This window comes from Embiotoca jacksoni, unplaced genomic scaffold (genome assembly GCF_022577435.1).
Source record: "Embiotoca jacksoni isolate LCO1_2020_lvr unplaced genomic scaffold, fEmbJac1.0.p SCAF_28, whole genome shotgun sequence".
NCBI classification, from domain to species: domain Eukaryota; kingdom Metazoa; phylum Chordata; class Actinopteri; family Embiotocidae; genus Embiotoca; species Embiotoca jacksoni.
The window spans coordinates 5,126,755-5,143,538 of NW_027185379.1; the positions used below are offsets into that span (position 1 = coordinate 5,126,755).

At 40.5% G+C, this 16,784-nt stretch overlaps 1 protein-coding gene across 3 annotated transcripts; it reads left to right on the forward strand.

Annotated features, from left to right (window-relative positions):
* Positions 1 to 1,263: 1,263 nt before the first annotated feature.
* On the forward strand, positions 1,264 to 14,437 carry p4ha3 (prolyl 4-hydroxylase, alpha polypeptide III). Of its 3 annotated transcripts, none has more exons than XM_069161174.1 (13): positions 1,264 to 1,560; positions 2,461 to 2,615; positions 2,737 to 2,960; positions 5,754 to 5,903; positions 5,978 to 6,029; positions 6,142 to 6,299; positions 8,045 to 8,221; positions 10,645 to 10,709; positions 10,921 to 11,080; positions 11,162 to 11,224; positions 11,796 to 11,864; positions 13,287 to 13,383; positions 13,855 to 14,437. In XM_069161174.1, the coding sequence occupies exons 1-13, from the start codon at positions 1,373 to 1,375 to the stop codon at positions 13,923 to 13,925; spliced, it is 1,629 nt and encodes a 542-aa protein (XP_069017275.1). In that variant the 5' UTR covers positions 1,264 to 1,372; the 3' UTR covers positions 13,926 to 14,437. The 3 variants fall into 3 exon arrangements, with proteins under 3 accessions (XP_069017275.1, XP_069017276.1, XP_069017277.1); XM_069161175.1 differs by having other exon boundaries at positions 11,796 to 11,814; XM_069161176.1 differs by lacking the exon at positions 13,855 to 14,437 and having other exon boundaries at positions 11,801 to 11,864; positions 13,287 to 13,374.
* Positions 14,438 to 16,784: the final 2,347 nt, after the last annotated feature.

A 16,784-nucleotide genomic window follows, 5' to 3' on the forward strand; every position in this document is an offset into this window, starting at 1 on the left:
TTTTGGTTCAACAGTTTTATAGATCCGATGCTGTTAAACATAAAGCAGGCAGACGCTGAATATCTGTGCCAGCAGCATCAATAAGCGGTACAAGTTATGTGAGCGAATTGAAAGTAACTTTAATGGAGTCTGGCAGCGGTTCTGGGGCTCATGGATTTATGATTAGCCAGTGAAATTACCCCAACTGCTTTTTGCTCCCTGTGACCCACTTTCATTACTTTCCTACAAAAAACCCTAACACCTCTTCAGACGATGTTGTCGATGTTATAAAGTTTTCTTTGCATCATATATTTGGATGCAAACATCAGCGTGTGTAGTTCGTGTGTACAAAACTGTTGTCTGAATGCCCGTACTTGTCGTCACGCTCATAGAAAGGAGTAGAGACTGCAGGAATCCTCTCAAAACTTTCTCCACTTTGAACCTTAACCGTTCTTGCATTCGTTCAGCTGGTGACATCATTAATACTTTCAACAGGTCACATGTCGTTCATGTATTCCCTGGCTTTTTCAAGAAGGGGGTAGCTTCATAATACAACTACAAAAATGCGCACACAAAAATCAATAACCAAACTAAACGTGCAAAACAAACACTCACAAAAGATGCAAGTTCCTCCTACTGATGAAGGTCAATGACCTTAAACAACAAAACTTAAAAAGCACATTTAGTATTTATCCTTTTTTTCTGTACTTCCACAAACTTTATCCCCCCCAAATCCCATTAATACATTTTTAAAAATGACTTTTAAAATGAGATAATGGTTACTGTTAATTGCCTGAGGGTGGCAGCAAAGGACAATTTCCATCGTGATATAAAGTAAATGCCTTGCTGCTTCAGAGTGGTTGTTGTGCAGAGTTTTCGCCTGCAGATGTCGCTGTGACTCCAAATCTAAAACCTATACATGTACTTAACTTTGATTCTTTAGAAAACTAATAAACCAACTAAGACACACACTTTGAAGCATGAATGTAATTTTGTATATATATATATATATATATATATATATAAAATAACATTTACAGCATATGGCGTGATTTTTTTTTTTTTTTTTTTAATGAAACAGCTCAGATTGTTTGAGAAGAAAAAGCAGCGTCTACAATACTACATGAACTTAATGTTATAGAACAAATTGATGCAAACTTATTGTACTGAGTGAATTCAGGCTGCGGGTCAGTCCCATCAATAGAGGGCGGAAGATGAGCAGATTACCCACCCCCCACCCCCACCACACACACACACACACACACACACACAGCGAGAGCCAAGCGCAAACCCTGAAGATCCTCAGAGCTTTTCAGGAAAACTGAGAGGACGCTCTGAAACCAGTGAAGCTGCTGCAGCTGAAGAAGAAGCGGTAAAAGGTTTTCTTTCGGAGATGAAGCATGCCGCACGCGTTTACTTTCTCTGCGGTCTCCTGGTTGCAGCTGTGATTCCCAGGTCTTTGGGGGAAATGTATACGTCGCTGCTGAACGTAAAGCAGGCGATCATGGTCGAACGGAAGCTGATCGATTACTTGAGAACTTATATTGACCACGAGTCGGAGAGACTGGAGGACATCAGACGGTGAGTGACGTGCATGATGAAAGATAGACTTAGGCTAACTAGTTGTTGTTGTTGTTGTTTTTTATTAAAGATGAGCGCTTTTTCTGTTGCATGTTAGAAGAATAACTGATTAATTGATTTCCACTGAAGGTATGTGTCTGAATAATTAAAGATAATCCCCTGTTTTAAATGGAGTTCACTGAGTCTCCTGGTTTAATATGTTAATGCTGGCGCTGCTCCACACAATGAGTAATAATGGAACAAGTTTTTGGGCATGACGACAGCACATGTGGTAGTTTTACTGTATGGTGACATTATCAGATCCACAGCTGCATTTAAATGAATGTAATTTAGATTAATTTAGATGCAAAAATGAAAAATACAACTTCTGTTTTAGGGTTAGGTGTTTCTTTGTATTAAAACAACCAATTAATAGTTTTTTACTGGCTGTACTTTTCAGTCAGAAATCACTTGGACAGGATCACTGATGCAGAACAAGACTTATCAAGTCTTTCCCCACTAATTTATGCTCATGTTTCAACAGTTTCTTTGTGGAACTGCCTCTAATTTTATGGAGAAAATGACTTGGCCATGAAATATCAAACAGTAGCTTAATTGTGGTGGATTTTTTTGTGGTGTAGGGTTGGAAAATGATTAACTTGATGATAATGGTAGATGATCAGATGCAGATGTCCATGAGTCTGTCTAAAAAGATGATCCTACACACAGTCCATCAGTTTTAAATGTCATGTTTCATATTCAAATTATCATTCCAAACATCAGATTATGATCTTTATAAACAGTTTTTTTCACTGATATAGAATAAAAATATATAAACTACAAGGATTTATTGAGGTTTTTTTTTTTTTGTTTTTTTTTTTCTGCCCTGATGAAGACCCTTTCCCTTTTGATTTTTCTCAGTTTTTATGCCAAAGTGTCGGACCTGCACACAGAATTTTACAAAGGTCCTGCAGCTACAATGGTGAACCCGCTGGTGGCTTTCACCCTCATCAAGCGCCTGCACTCAGAGTGGCTGCACGTCGTCTACAGCAACGAAGCCCTGGAGAACGCACAAGGTTTGACTAACAACCTCCCTCACAGACGCATCTGTTGGTGATAACTAAACAGCCCCCGCTGCCCTCGTCTCTGCTGTCACCATCCATCCCCCAGCTCACCTTTTGGCCCTCTGCTGTCCAGCTCTCAGGTCCAGTTACGAGGAGGAAGAGGCCGATCTGCCCAAACTGGAGGACCTCCAGGGGGCTGCCAAAGGGCTGATGAGGCTGCAGGACGTGTACGCGCTCCAAGTGTCGAGCCTGGTCAGGGGCCGTTTCCAGAGAGTCACTGATGGCGAGCCCATTGATGTCTACATGCCTGTAGTGTCCGTCCCGCTGTCTGGGGATGACTGTTTTCTGGTTGGGAAGGTACACAAGACATTATTTTCCTTTACTGCTCCCTCTGATTGGTGGTACTGTGTACAATGTGTAAGTAGATTTTTTTTATGTTTATGTGCAGTCCAGTAATTTGGTCTGTTAGTTCCCAATCTAGGGGTCAGGCATCGATTAAGGAACACATGATTTATGAGATTATTTGTAGGAAAGAAGTCCTGCCACACAATCAGAATCTGCTCTTTTTGTCTTGTCCTTGTTTTTTTCTGAGACACTGGAAAGTTTTACATTATTCATCCTCACAGTTATTGTCAGAAACTGTCTGGGGGGAGTTCACTTGTTGGTGAAACAACTGATAGACATCTAAAACTTGAACAGGAACCAGATGCTACTTTTTTAATTTAAGATAAGAGTTTATTAATCCCACAGCAAGGAAATTCAGTCGTCACAGCACCTTAAGGATAGAAAGTACAGGTGGAAAAAATAAAAACACAATACAAATTGGATAAAAACAAAAAAGACCCAGAAGCCTTCAACATTAAAGAGACCATTTACTTATACAAATGTACACAGGATGTTTTCACATTAAGAAACGGATCAGTTTTGCATGTCGGTGACACAAAGTAAAAGGATTTAGAAGATTTTTATTTTTCTGCAATTCAAAAACGGTGAGCTTTGATAACGTGTTAGATTGTTTTGATAAATAAAACTGTAAATTCAGCTGTCAAATAAATGTGGTGAAGTAGATGTATAAAGTAGCATAAAATATAAGCAGTTAAGTACAAGTACCTCGATATTTAAGTACAATACCTGAGTACCTGTCACCTCAGTATTTCCTAAACAGGCAGAGACTTACAAATTCTAGTGCCAAAGTTCACAGAGAAGGAAAAATAATCTACAGAGGCCAAAACTGCAGCAACACTTTGTAGTACATAGAAGAATTTCAATGTTAGACCAACAAGTTTAAACTCGTGGCCTTCATCAGGCAGATCCAGATGAAGGCTCTGTTGAAGTCATGGGTTGTAAATCTTCTTTTTTTTTTTCTTTCCTTGTAATTGTTTCTAATTCCTGCAATTTCGCTGCAAGAAAGTCCCTTAAAACTTTGCTAATTAAATTGCGACAATGACAAAATTGTCATGACTACGTAGCAGAAAAGGAAGGTCAGCCAACCATTTTTAAAATGGGGTTTGAGGAAGCTGCAGCTGTTGCGGAGCACCGCACAGTACAAATACAAGTTGTACAAGTACCACTATACTGCTGTTGGATAGAAGGCATCAGTGATTTAATAGTGTGCATGAACCAAAGCGCACAAAAACACGTTCATATTTCGGTGAAAAAAACAAATAAAGTGGGCAATATCTTGGCAGGTGACGCATTCAAATGTTAAGGTCTGTTGTGATCAGTTCAGAAAAGCAGTGTGTGATTCAAAACAACGCTACCCTGTCAAAATACAAGTGAGTGTACTAACATGTAAGTGTACCAATGGAATAACGTGATTTGAGACACAGACAGAGTTAAAGGACAGAAGGGGACAGAGACAAGGAAATGGACAACAAAGGTCAAACTAGTCAAATTCATCAGTCATGACCTTCTCGATCAATTTTCTGACTAAAATAGTCTACTGAGTGCTCATGTGAGGGAACTAAGTGGAGAGATATTTGGACCCTGCTGCTGTGAAAAAAAATTCCCTCTCTGATTAACATCCTTTCTCTCTGAAGGTCTGCAGTCGTTTTTATTGCAGACCTTTCAGTCGTATTGTGGTGGGAATCCAAAACCTTCAGCTAGGAAAATGTGGGATTCTTCCCATCGCGTGCATGGCAATCTTTTTTCATGTGAAGATGAATATGCCACTCTATAAGTACAGAAGAAAAAAAGAAAAGGAAAAACTGTTTCCCTCACAGTGAATTCCACTGTTTCTGTGCGGTGGTGATGTGTGAGGGCAGGGCACTGTGTGGGAGAGACATGCGCTTGTATGGAAAATACGTTGTCTCACGCTGCAGACGTTAAGTGCAAAGAGCAGAGCTTGCCTTCACTTGTACTGAGATTAACTGAGAAGGCCTGTATATGGAGATGCTGAGTTTTAGGGTGTTGTCAGTTAAATAGGAGCTGCCTGCTTTTACGTGGCTGTTAAACCGCTCTCCAGAACCAGCACGTCCTTTTAACAGAAGTTTGTAGCTTGTCGGTGTCATTAAGTCGATTTTTTTTTTAATTTTTTTTTTTTTATACTGTTTAAATTGAATACCAGCAGATTCTTCACTCAGGCTCTTTCGCTCGTCTGCTGGTTAAGGACTATTTTTAAAATGTTCTTCAGCCCAACTGCTGCTCAACTGCTCCCAAATTAAAGGGTGTAATGTTGTGTGTAAACCTGTGGTGGAGTAGGTAACTCAGCATATTTGATTAGTTGGTGAGTTACTGTGTGTGTTTGAGGGGTTAAATGGTATGTTTGTGTGACGTTTGTAGGGGGTTGTGGACATAATCTGCGAGGAGCCACATACCACCCTGTCTCTACGTGGGTGCCATCAGGCCTTTAGTCAGCACCTACTTCATCAAGTCAGCTCCACGTCGGCATGTGAACCAGATAAAGCTGAGTGTAGCCAGTGTTTGTGAGTTTTTCAATGTCAAAATATTCCTTTGGACATGTATTTCATTCACTGTGCAGTTGACTGAGGATTCATACAGGTGTCATCTAAATAAAGAGATCATGTCCGTTTAGAATTCCACTACTATAACACAGAAAAAGCAATGCAGCTCTGTATTTATGCCTGAAACAAACTATTTAAGTTGCCAAATTATAGTAGTTAAAAGTAAACCACGTAATATTGCACGCAGGTGGCCTACGAGCAAGAGGACTATTATCACTCGGTGCAGTGGTTGGAGGAGTCGGTGCGTCTCTTCAGGGGAGCAGGAGGACAGTGGAGCCCTGAGAATGAAGGGACGTTGGAGGATGCTCTGGATCACCTCGCCTTCTCTCACTTTAAAGTAGGTGGACTCACATACAGGAAGTGCACAGGATTGGTGGATTACACTGCCCTGAATTCCTCTCATTGTTTCAGACAGGAAACGTCTCCTACGCACTGAGTCTGTCTCAGGAGTTACTGCATCATGGTAAATATTTTCCTTTATTTTGTGTCCTCTTACTTTAATCCTGTCTGTGCTGCATAAATAATCCCTAGTGGACTCTCTTCATACAGTTTTTGTCTCATGAATTTCCTCTCAGATCCAATGAATGGACGAGTTTTGCAGAATGTTGAGAAATACGAAAAGCTGCTGGTTGCTGCAGGTCCACCCAGGAGCGACAGGTTGAGGAGACCCACCACCACATATCTGAGGACCAGGGACACCTACGAGAGGCTCTGTCAGACTCAAGGCTCTCAGGTGATCAGGAAATTTTATTATTTTAAACACGTGCTGGAAAATATCTGTGTTAACGCGCCGCTGTACTTTTGAGTCTGTGTCGCAGAAAACATTCAGTCATAACAAGCTTTAAGTTACAGTATTTCCTGCCCCTGCAAATGCTTCAGGTTCAATCTGTATGTAGAAATTTACATTATTTAAATCATTCATTTGCGTATAAACAAGAGTGTACATTCTAGCAGCTCTGAGGCCCTGCTACATGCTAACATGCGAATGTTTAGCAGGTATAAAGTTTATTCTTCCTTCTGGAAAAGGACGTTATGCTTTTGGGACAGTTTGTCTACTTTTTTTTGTCAGCGGGATTACAGAAAAACTAGATTTTCATATAACTTGGTGGAATGGTGATTTTACTGCAATTGCAATATAACATTGTCCCACTAAAAACCATACATTTCAAAATCCAGAAGATGGGAGGAAACTTGAAAAGTGACAAAACACAGGGAATGCTTGAAATGCGATGACTTCATACAGGGTCTCATGCCAGATGTAAGTGTAATACACGCATTAGTCCACCAGAGGTTACTTTAATTGTCATGGTTATGTGAGGCAAAACGTGACAGTATCCGATAGTGGACTGACTTTGGTGTCATACAACCTTGCTTCCAGATTTACGTGGTCCTTTATGAGACACGTACTTGCTCAATACAGCAAGCAGTCATCATGGAGCATGAGGGGACAATGGTTCAATAAAGGAAAACCAAAAACCATACAGTTGCATTGTTGGCACAGTTGTATATATATTGTGGTTGTAGGAGAAGATCATAGTAGAGTGAACTGTTGGTGTGGCTGCAGCTCTTCGAGGGGCTCTTCGAGTTTTAGTATTCATCACAGTTTACTGTGTTGACACGCAAATATTTGCCAACCAGCAGAGCTGAGGCTGATGGGAGGGTCATTAGTCTTGCAAATATTTGGTCACAAACAAAAGTAAATGGACTAATAAAAACTCACAAATTCAATAGCATTAGTTCTTTCAGCGACAACAACTTCTGTACAAAACTTAATAAAAAAAAAAAAAAAGAATTTAAGTGGCGCTAGATTATATTATTAGTATTATTTATTAGAACTATGAGCAGGCTTTATTCTCTGAGAACCATTAATATCTCTGCAACAATACTTTTGCAATTCATCTACATATTTATGCATCTTTTAGTCTGGACCAAAGTGGTGGACGACTGAGGTTTCACAGAGCTAACATCGATAACATATCCAAAAATAACATTTCAAAGCATAAAACTAAGAATGTTTTTCATTAGGGCCCGAGCACCGATGGTGCGAAAGCCCCATTGTTGTCCAAGCGATTATTATGATTCTCCGTAAACAACTGCTTTTTTGGCGGCTGTAGCATATTCAAAAACTCATGAAAGTTAGTACACACATCTCTCCCGACGAAATGTTTTTTATTTTAGTGGAATCGTGAGTGGGCGTGGCCAAATGGCTCAGCATTAAAAGTTATCAAAATAATTTTTAATAAACGTGTTTTAATTGAAACTGCTCCTCGTCATTTGTTGCAGGTGAATCTTTATCTAGATGAATGTTTTAAATTTGTAAAATATTTCCTTGTTTGTAAAAAGACTGTAATGAGTCAACAGACATGTTTGCTTTGAAGCTCATGTGGAGAGAGAACAATGCGAAGTGTAATTGCTTGTGGATGATTTTCCTCTTTTTGATCTTGTTAATGGACTTCAGATGCCCGTTTCTCCCAACAGCCGATGCATTTTGAAAACCCCGGACTGTTCTGTGACTATTTCACCCACGACAATCCTGCGCTGCTGCTGCTGCCTGTGAGACGGGAGGTGCTGAGCCTGCAACCGTACGTGGTCCTTTACCACGACTTCATCACCGACGCAGAGGTGGAGGACATCAAGAGGCTCGCCCAGCCAGGAGTAAGTGCTCAACACTCGTGGGTGAAATAACCCTCATGTCCTTAATATGTCTGTTTTTTTTAGGAATTGAGAGGAAAAAGCCACATATTTAACATCAACACTCATTTTCAGTTAATTAAGTCAGATCCTTAAATGGTTGTGTAATCCTGTGTTTTAAAGAGTTTTGTCAGCAGCTCGTCCACATGGGACTCACAAAATGTGTTTTCTTGGCAATAGCAAGAATTCAATAGAGTCTGTTAAAGAAATCGACAAACAGATGAAGCGTGGTGGGAAATGTGTGGCTATTGCCTTGTGAACACCTTGTTCCTCGATAAAATTACATTGTTTTTGTGACTTTTGCATTCAAAACTGAGGAATTCAACAAACTTGACAGCTGATGAAACCAAGGCTTTTGTTTTTCACTCGTCCGTGCCCTCAGTAATGATATTGTTTGTGTAGAATATATTGTGTCTTGGCTTCTCACCAGGTAACTGTCAGATTCTCAATATTTACAATATTTCCCTCTTTGTGCCCCCGAACAGTGGTTTTATTACCCTCTGGCCTCCTGGACATTTCCTCAGATGTTGGCTTTGTAATAAATTGTAAACTAATTGGCTGCATTTGAGCGGGACTATAAATATGACACACAGGACAGTTTAATGTTGGGCATCTACTCGTCTCCTATAACATATGCTGTGCATTGGCAGAGATCCTGATTTCCTGTAAGACCAATACCTAAAGATCCACAGCATCTTCACCACTGAGTCTCATGTCTTCATGCCTTTTGACTTCAAGCATCCAATAACAAACCAGCACATTTAACTGTTTGTTTCAGGTTCATCAGTCAGAATTTGTGCCCTCTGGAGCATTTAATTAACAAATAAACGCAAGTCCTGAAATATATACACTTTTTTTCCCGATACTTGTAGAGCTTTTACTTCTTTATATTGTCTAAAATATGATGAAGTATTGTAGACCAAACTGTTGGTATCTAAAGTAGTTGAAATTAATTCCAGCGCAGACTATAAGAACAAAATGGTGCTAACAAATTAATGCAGCTATGATAATAATCCAATAAATGAACATACCTGTATTTAAAATGCTCTGAATTTGGCAACTTTTACTGTTGATACTTTAAGTACACTTTGCTGATGATGCTTTGTCCTTGCAATGAGGGGACTGACAAGGAGAATTAGCTTAAAGTCAAAAGGAAACACTGTGCTTCAAAGCCTTGAATCTAGTCTGAAATAAATCATTGAAATAGGAGCAAAAGTGTTTTAAAAAAAATAATGTATATATTCGTTGATAATGTGCTCTGCTGTGAGGCTCTCTGGCTGCAGGGGTCTCAGTCAAACTTTTCCTACCTGGAAGATCTTGGAAAGACCCTGTGAAGGAAGAGTTGGTCTGCCTCCAAAGATTTAGCGAAAGGAATGAGGGATATATTACTATGAAAACTTGGCTGAGCGCCTCAAACTGTCCAAATAACCCGGCTGGGCTATACTGGTGAACATTCAGTCCGCGATCACTGAGCAGCATCTATCTAGAGATGAAAATCTTCAGTGCAATCTCCTCACTGTATGCTGACTCAGTGACTTCAGGGAATATTTGGTGGGCTAATTCAGTTGGTGCCACTATGGTTTCTGTGAGGTTTTGGCTTTGTGCAGTGAGTTTTCCGTCTTTCGCTGAGATGGAAACCCCAGTACTTTCTTCATCGTTATGTCAGCTTGTGCGCTGATTGAAAACAGGCCCAGGGTACGACATTAGTTTGGAGCTGTGAGCTGCATTTATTAACCATGAGCATGGTTTACACTTTGCTCTTTCTGGAGCCTACAAACAAGACTCTGCAAAAACACATATCTGTTCTGAGTTAGCAGATCTGCCATTTATTTAGCTATTGATGTGTGAAATAATTAGTTGACTCAGTGTTTTGATTCTGTGAGCCTTGTAGAGTTGAATGAGTTACTGTTTTTGTAGATGGTATCAGGATTTTCAAATGCAAAATTAGTCTGAGATATTGAATTTCCAGTTTTCTGCTTAGGACCAGTCAAAGTATGTCAATAATTCAAAACAAGTATGAAAGGCAGCGTGACGATTCTAGAGTCCAAATAAATCATAGAGGCTTTAAGAAGGGCCAACTTATTCCACAACATCTGGACTTCCATAGACTCCTTTCCAGACTCAAATTTCAGAAATTGTGCAGAAAAACTAAATGAAACTTGAAGCTGGTGTGTGTGGGGAGGGTACAATATCTCTTACACTCTTATTGGTTTGCAGTCAAGAATAATAATTTGCTCCAAATGGGAAGATTAATTCAAGTTCATCCTGATTTTTCTCTTGTCTGCTCTGAGTTTGTATTATGGACATGTCTTCGCAGCTGGGCATCAAAGCTCGCCTGCTGTAGCAATAACAAAAATAAGATGCTGTGTGCTGTCTTTGCAAACAAGTTGAGGAGATCTGTGGTGGCAGCTGGGGAGAAACAAGCAACGGCCGAGTATCGTATCAGCAAGAGGTACAAACAACAGACGAGACTTAATGAATTCCCAGACTTAGTTTGAATTAAATTACTGAAGATAAACAGAGTCTCATAAATATTTACTGTTATATCAGCAAGACCAGTAAGACAATATAGGAGTAATAAACTCACAGCATGCAAATGATTGTATGATTGATATCATTTTTCAAGTCGTGCAATTTTTGTGATTATTATGTGTTATTGGCAGTGCCTGGCTGAAGGGCTCAGGACAATCCATTGTTGGGAAGCTGGACCAGAGGATCTCGATGCTCACGGGTCTGAACGTGAAGCATCCGTATGGCGAGTACCTCCAAGTAGTGAATTATGGGATTGGTGGCCATTATGAACCTCATTTTGACCATGCTACAGTAAGTTACTTTTTAATTAGTGGTGTCATTTATTGTGATTTATCAGCTCTCTGATGTCTGTTTATTTGTCCATGAACGCAGTCACCTACGAGTCCTGTGTTCAAGCTGAAAACTGGGAATCGTGTGGCGACCTTCATGATATACGTGAGTGAAGTCAAAACATCTGCTGACCCCATTTGACCCGCACAGCAGCCAGAGGTTCTTGGGCAGGTTCCTGTTGGCTGTTCCAAACTCTAAATTAAAAACAAAGAGATCCAGCCTTTGCCACAAGTGCTGCAAGACTTTGGAACAACCAGCCTGAAAGATTGACTGGCTCTGACCTCACTGGCGACATGAATGTTTTGTAGACGTTCTGTCATTCAGCAACCTAAAACCAAACTGTACTAACTCCATCCTACAGACTAGGTCTGTCATTTTGTCTTTAAATATCCTATTCACCCTTTAGTTCTGACCATTTAGCCCCTTTTTAGTTTTTTTGTAACTCAGAATAATTCTAGGAGAAACAATGACTTTTAAGACACTGCAGCAGATAGAGTGGCTTTTCATAGCATGAGCACATAATTATCTTATTACTCGTATAATATCGTATTATCTTATTGCTTCTGTATGCTGCTGTAGCAAAACAATTTCCCCTCGGGGATTAATAAAGTAACTACCTAACCTAACCCTAACCCAAACACAAGACACATCCCTAAAGGAATGTCCTTTTCCACAGCTCAGCTCTGTCGAGGCAGGTGGGTCCACTGCCTTCATCTACGCCAACTTTAGCGTTCCTGTCGTGGAGGTAAACACTCAGAGGTTCTCAGATGAGCTGAGAGCAGCCTCCTTCGTCTTCATTTTTGCCTCGAGCTACATCATTTTCACCTCACTCACATTCTCTGCTTTCAAAATGTTAAAATGTCAGATCATAGCCACACTAGCCATGAGACTTTTACCACAATACAGCTTTTGTGTCGTCAGTACAGGTTTTTTTTCGGTTGATAAATGACCTTCAGTGGGAGGTTTAACAGGGTGTAACCTTTCACCTTTATTCTTGTTGCAGAAAATAACTTGGCTTTATAAAACTATAAAATTACTAATTCGAGTATGTTACTGCTACAGCTGTTGTTTAATATGAGGTGTCTGACTGTTTCCGTTGTGCCTAAACACAATACAAACAGATTATTGTGCTCCATGTGCATATAATGTTAATTGAGGAGAGGGAAGCAGTAACTTTTATGACCAAATATTCCAAGTTACGTCACTTGATCAACATCAGCGCCTGTGATACATGTGTTCTTGTGACCACTGGTACATCCACATTTGTGATTTCACAGTGGAACTAAAACTTGAGCGGAGAAACATCAAATTTTGTTTAAAACTTCTGGGGAACAGAAAGAAGTCGTATGCAGACATAATTCAGGAACACAATTGTGTTATGAGCGAGAAACGGGCGTTTTTAACGAGTTGTGAGTGGACGCGTTGTCATGTTAAAGAACAAAGTGCTGTCGTGCCACAGTTCATGTTGTTCATGCCGAATGTTTTCCCTCATATGCTTCAGAACATCAGAGTAGAACTCAGCGTTGACCGTCTGATTCTGGGGGACAAATTCATGGTGCACAACCCCACCAATGTCAAAGAAAACCCACCTGGTTGTGCTCCTGACCCGATGCGCCTTTTTTGGTTGATGACGTTCTGTCTCTCCTGAAACACAAATGAAACTCAGAATATCTTGTTCAGCTCATTGCTTCATTGCCATAAGCTTTCTGAAGCAAGTTAAGGATCTCTGCTGCTGATTTCCTTAAACTTGACCAAAAAAAACAACAACTTTGCTTTCTTCTCAAATTTAAGTTCCATTGCAGAGTTGCAAATGTGCAGGTACAAGTGGGCAAAAAAAAAGGCATTGAACAAGTGACGTAACTTGGAATACTTACTCATGAAAGCTATTGCTTCCCCCTCCTCCATGTACATTACTGTCCTGCACTCCATTTGTGTGCATCAGGAACAGTCGACCTCTATATTTTGATTTGTATTTTGATTGTTTGATAATTAATTAAGCTAAACTGAAAGAAGTAAACTGACTGATTTATCATAGTTTCTAGAGCTGATAATTAAGAAAGTCATTGTCAGATTAATGAGTAAATAAAATAATTGTTATTTAACAACCTTTCATGAGAACAAAAAAAAATGTCTAACTTGCTGAAAGTGTTTGTTTTTCATGTCGCAGAAAGCTGCCATCTTCTGGTGGAACCTCCACAGAAACGGCCAAGGAGATGTGGACACGCTGCATGCTGGTTGTCCTGTCCTCATTGGGGACAAATGGGGTAAGACTCAGTAGGTTCAGTATGTGACGATGCTGTCGACAGGAGCTGAGAAGTGATGTAAATGTGGGAAAAAGTCAATCATTAACATGGTCTGTTTCTCACAATACTTATCCGGAGATCAGATTTTACAACATAAATGAGCAAGACCACATCTGTGCTGCATTAAGCATTTACAAATGTTACAGAATGCAGCTCAGACACTGACGGCTCATCTTGGAAGCTAAATATCTGCTGCCGATGGGTCCGACTATTAAATGTGTGTTAAAGACCCAGTTGGACTAACAGCAGGATATTAATCACCAGACAGCAGCTGCAGAAGCAGTTAGTGGAGAAGATTTCGTTTTTATCAGGCTTGTATATCACCAGATATTAATGTCAAGTTTATACTTTTCAAACACAATTATTAAGAAGTTAAAAATCTGCACAGCCAAAGAAGCTATGATTCAGTTTGGATCTGTCTGTGCTTTCCAGTGGCAAACAAATGGATCCACGAGTTCGGCCAGGAGTTCCAACATCGCTGCAGCCTGAAACCTGAAGAGTGAGAGGTGTGGAGCGACTGCTGGGCCCCTCAGAATACAAGCCTCTACAATTGTGAAGCACACGTGCAGGTGGAAAGAAGGAGGCAGCCAGAAAGTGAGCGTACAGGCAGGAGAGCCGAGAAGGGGCAGCCTGCATCTGATTGGAGCCCCGAGCCCCAGGGAGCCTGGAGCATGGAGTGGACACTGCTGCAGTGGACACGGAGGTGGAGAGGGAAGAGGAGGAGGAGGAGGAGGAGGAGGAGGGCAGCTGGCAATCGACCCCCAGAGGCCAAATGCTCCTTCTGGCCAGTTCCTGCAGATGGAGAGAGGCCTCTGCCTTCGCACACTGTGCTGGTTTCAGCAGGCTGTTTACCTCCTGCCTACTAAAAAAGCAACATCTTATGCAGCTCTTTTCCTTCCCTGGGCCCAGTCAGGGGCCTGTCATTACTAATCAGCTGCTGATTCTCCAAATCTCACTCTAAAATGGGAAAATATTAACAGAGACACTTAATAGGCCAAACATTTAGTACAAAGGTCTTTACACACTTTTTTTTTTTTTTTTTTTTTTTTTTTTTTTGCACGTCAGTATATTTTTTCAAAGTTGTTTCTGTCATGAGAAATTTCACACTGAAGGTGAATATCACGTGGCAAAAACACAACTTCTTTTTTGGAAGGAGGTGGATTTTTATGAGCTTTTGCCCTGCAAGTAAACGCATCACCCAATCACATGGTGTGTGGAAGGGGCACAGACGACACATCACAACTCCAAATGACAATGTTGATTGTTTGTGTCTCCAGTCAGCCTGTCATTAGTGACAAAAGGCACTAAAATTACAACGATCTGAAGAACAAAGTATGGAGCAGCATTGTAGAACAACTAGCCCGTCAGGATATTACGTTTCTATGTAGTAGCGTTGGTAATATGCAGGCAAAAATATCACAGCAGGTTTGGCCAACAAACAAAACTCTTCTCTTCTTTTATCAAATGAAGAGGAGCAGGACAAGATCTTTATCACAGGATGTTGTTGAATCCATAATTTTTGAATGAGCTGACTCAAATCTATTCAGACCTTTGTTGGAACGAATGTTGCAAATTCTCATCACTGCCCGTATGGAAAGTTTGATGTTCAATATTCGTAGCCGAATATTTGCCGTTTGTGTCATTTATTTGTCACACCTCCGGTGAGTAACAGCCCTAATGATGTTGAGAAAAATGTTCTTTTTTTGTTTTTCCAACTGTTATTATTAGCTCTTTCATAAAGTACACGCGTATTGTGTCATAAGAGAAACGTTTTTTTTTTTAAAGGAGGTTTTTTTAAAGGAAGTTGATTTTTATGAGCTTCTGCATTGCGAATAAATACATTAAAACACATCACAGTACAGACATGATGCAACACAAGTTCTGCTCATTATCTTGAAAAAGCTTGACGGAAAAGTCTGCGCGGTGGAGCAGTTACCGGAGACCAAACCTTTGGCCATATTTGAATGGGACATGCCTGTGAGGTGAAATACTGTCACCCTCAATGTCTCAGCTGATGCTCTTTATACTCTCCTTTTTTTCCCTCTGCCTTGTGAAATAGGATACACCCAAAATCTGTTATTCTTTTGTCAAATAAGGAGGAGCAGGACAAGATCTTCATCACTGGATGATGTTGAAGCCATCTATTTTTAACTAAGCAATTAGTGTGAAATATTTTCAGGTGAGAATTTTGTATTTTTGTGTCGTTTCCAGTGTGTAAAGGGCTTAAGAGTGATAATGCTCCAAGAGGTGAAAATCTGATGTTTCCCTGTTTGGTTGAAGACAGATTATCAACGGCGATTGTGACGCTTGCAGACCTCAGGCCTGCAGTTCAGACTGGTGCAGTGAGTCAAAGCAACCAGTCATTGTGAGTGTGCCTGTTTATTCCCAGCAGACTGAATGATGTGATCACTGCTGTCTCTCTTTGGTTTGATATAACTGACTATCTAATGGAAAAAATGAGTCTGTAACTTTGCCTCTTACTGAGCTCCAGCTGCTGGTTTTCATTAATCAACCTGTCTGAACTCACACAACCAACGCGGTCTGCATACCATTCAGATATCTGTCTTAAGTAGGTCATAACCTGTTTTAAAAACAGTGAGGTGGGTCATACAGAGTATTAAAGTCCACTAGATGAGCTAATGACAACACCAGGCCTTTCTGCGTGGGACCTTTTGGGGGAAGTCTTGCTGCTTGAGCGGCAGGGATCCCTAAATAACACCTTTGCTCGACCCCACAAAGACATGAGTTTTCTTACCGGCTCCCCACAGTGTACACAGACCGTCTCTCTGAGCACACACTGACACACACACAGAAGATATGAACAGGACATGCACTGGATGCCTATCGCACATTCCTATGTGAACACTGAAGAGCAGGAGTTGATTAGCTTCCCAGGGAGCTGATTGGGTAGATGGGCCCTGCTGTTCTGAAGCTCTTTCCAATATGTTTCATTGTAGCTGTTAATGAGATTTATACCATCAAAAAGCTAAATTTAGACTCAAACTGTATGTGAGACCAAATTTTTTTTAATTTAAAGGATGACTCAATACTCCTGAGAAAAGGATTGCAACTGCTTTTACAACATTAATAAAAGGTGCTTTTTATACAGTCAAATAAACCTGGAAATCTAAGAAAGCAGGAAGGTTTAAACAAATATTTTGACATGTCCATCTTAAAACATAAAGCTCAGCGTTTCCCAGAATTCAAGCAGCTTTATTCTGCCCTCTTCCTGTACGCTCTCAGTCTCCCTCCATTTACCACAACAAACATGTCTGCAGAGTGTCGTTGCTATGGAAGAGTGCAGTCCCAACTACCTAAAGCACACATGACCAGATCATAGGTCTTCCTCAGCTCTTTGCCAA

Coding starts and splice junctions, on each gene's coding strand:
- p4ha3 (XM_069161174.1), top strand. CDS start 1,373: ATGAAGCATGCCGCACGCGTTTACTTTCTCTGCGGTCTCCTGGTTGCA. Junction 5,904..5,977: donor TCGCCTTCTCTCACTTTAAA/GTAGGTGGACTC, acceptor TCATTGTTTCAG/ACAGGAAACGTCTCCTACGC. Junction 6,300..8,044: donor GTCAGACTCAAGGCTCTCAG/GTGATCAGGAAA, acceptor TTCTCCCAACAG/CCGATGCATTTTGAAAACCC.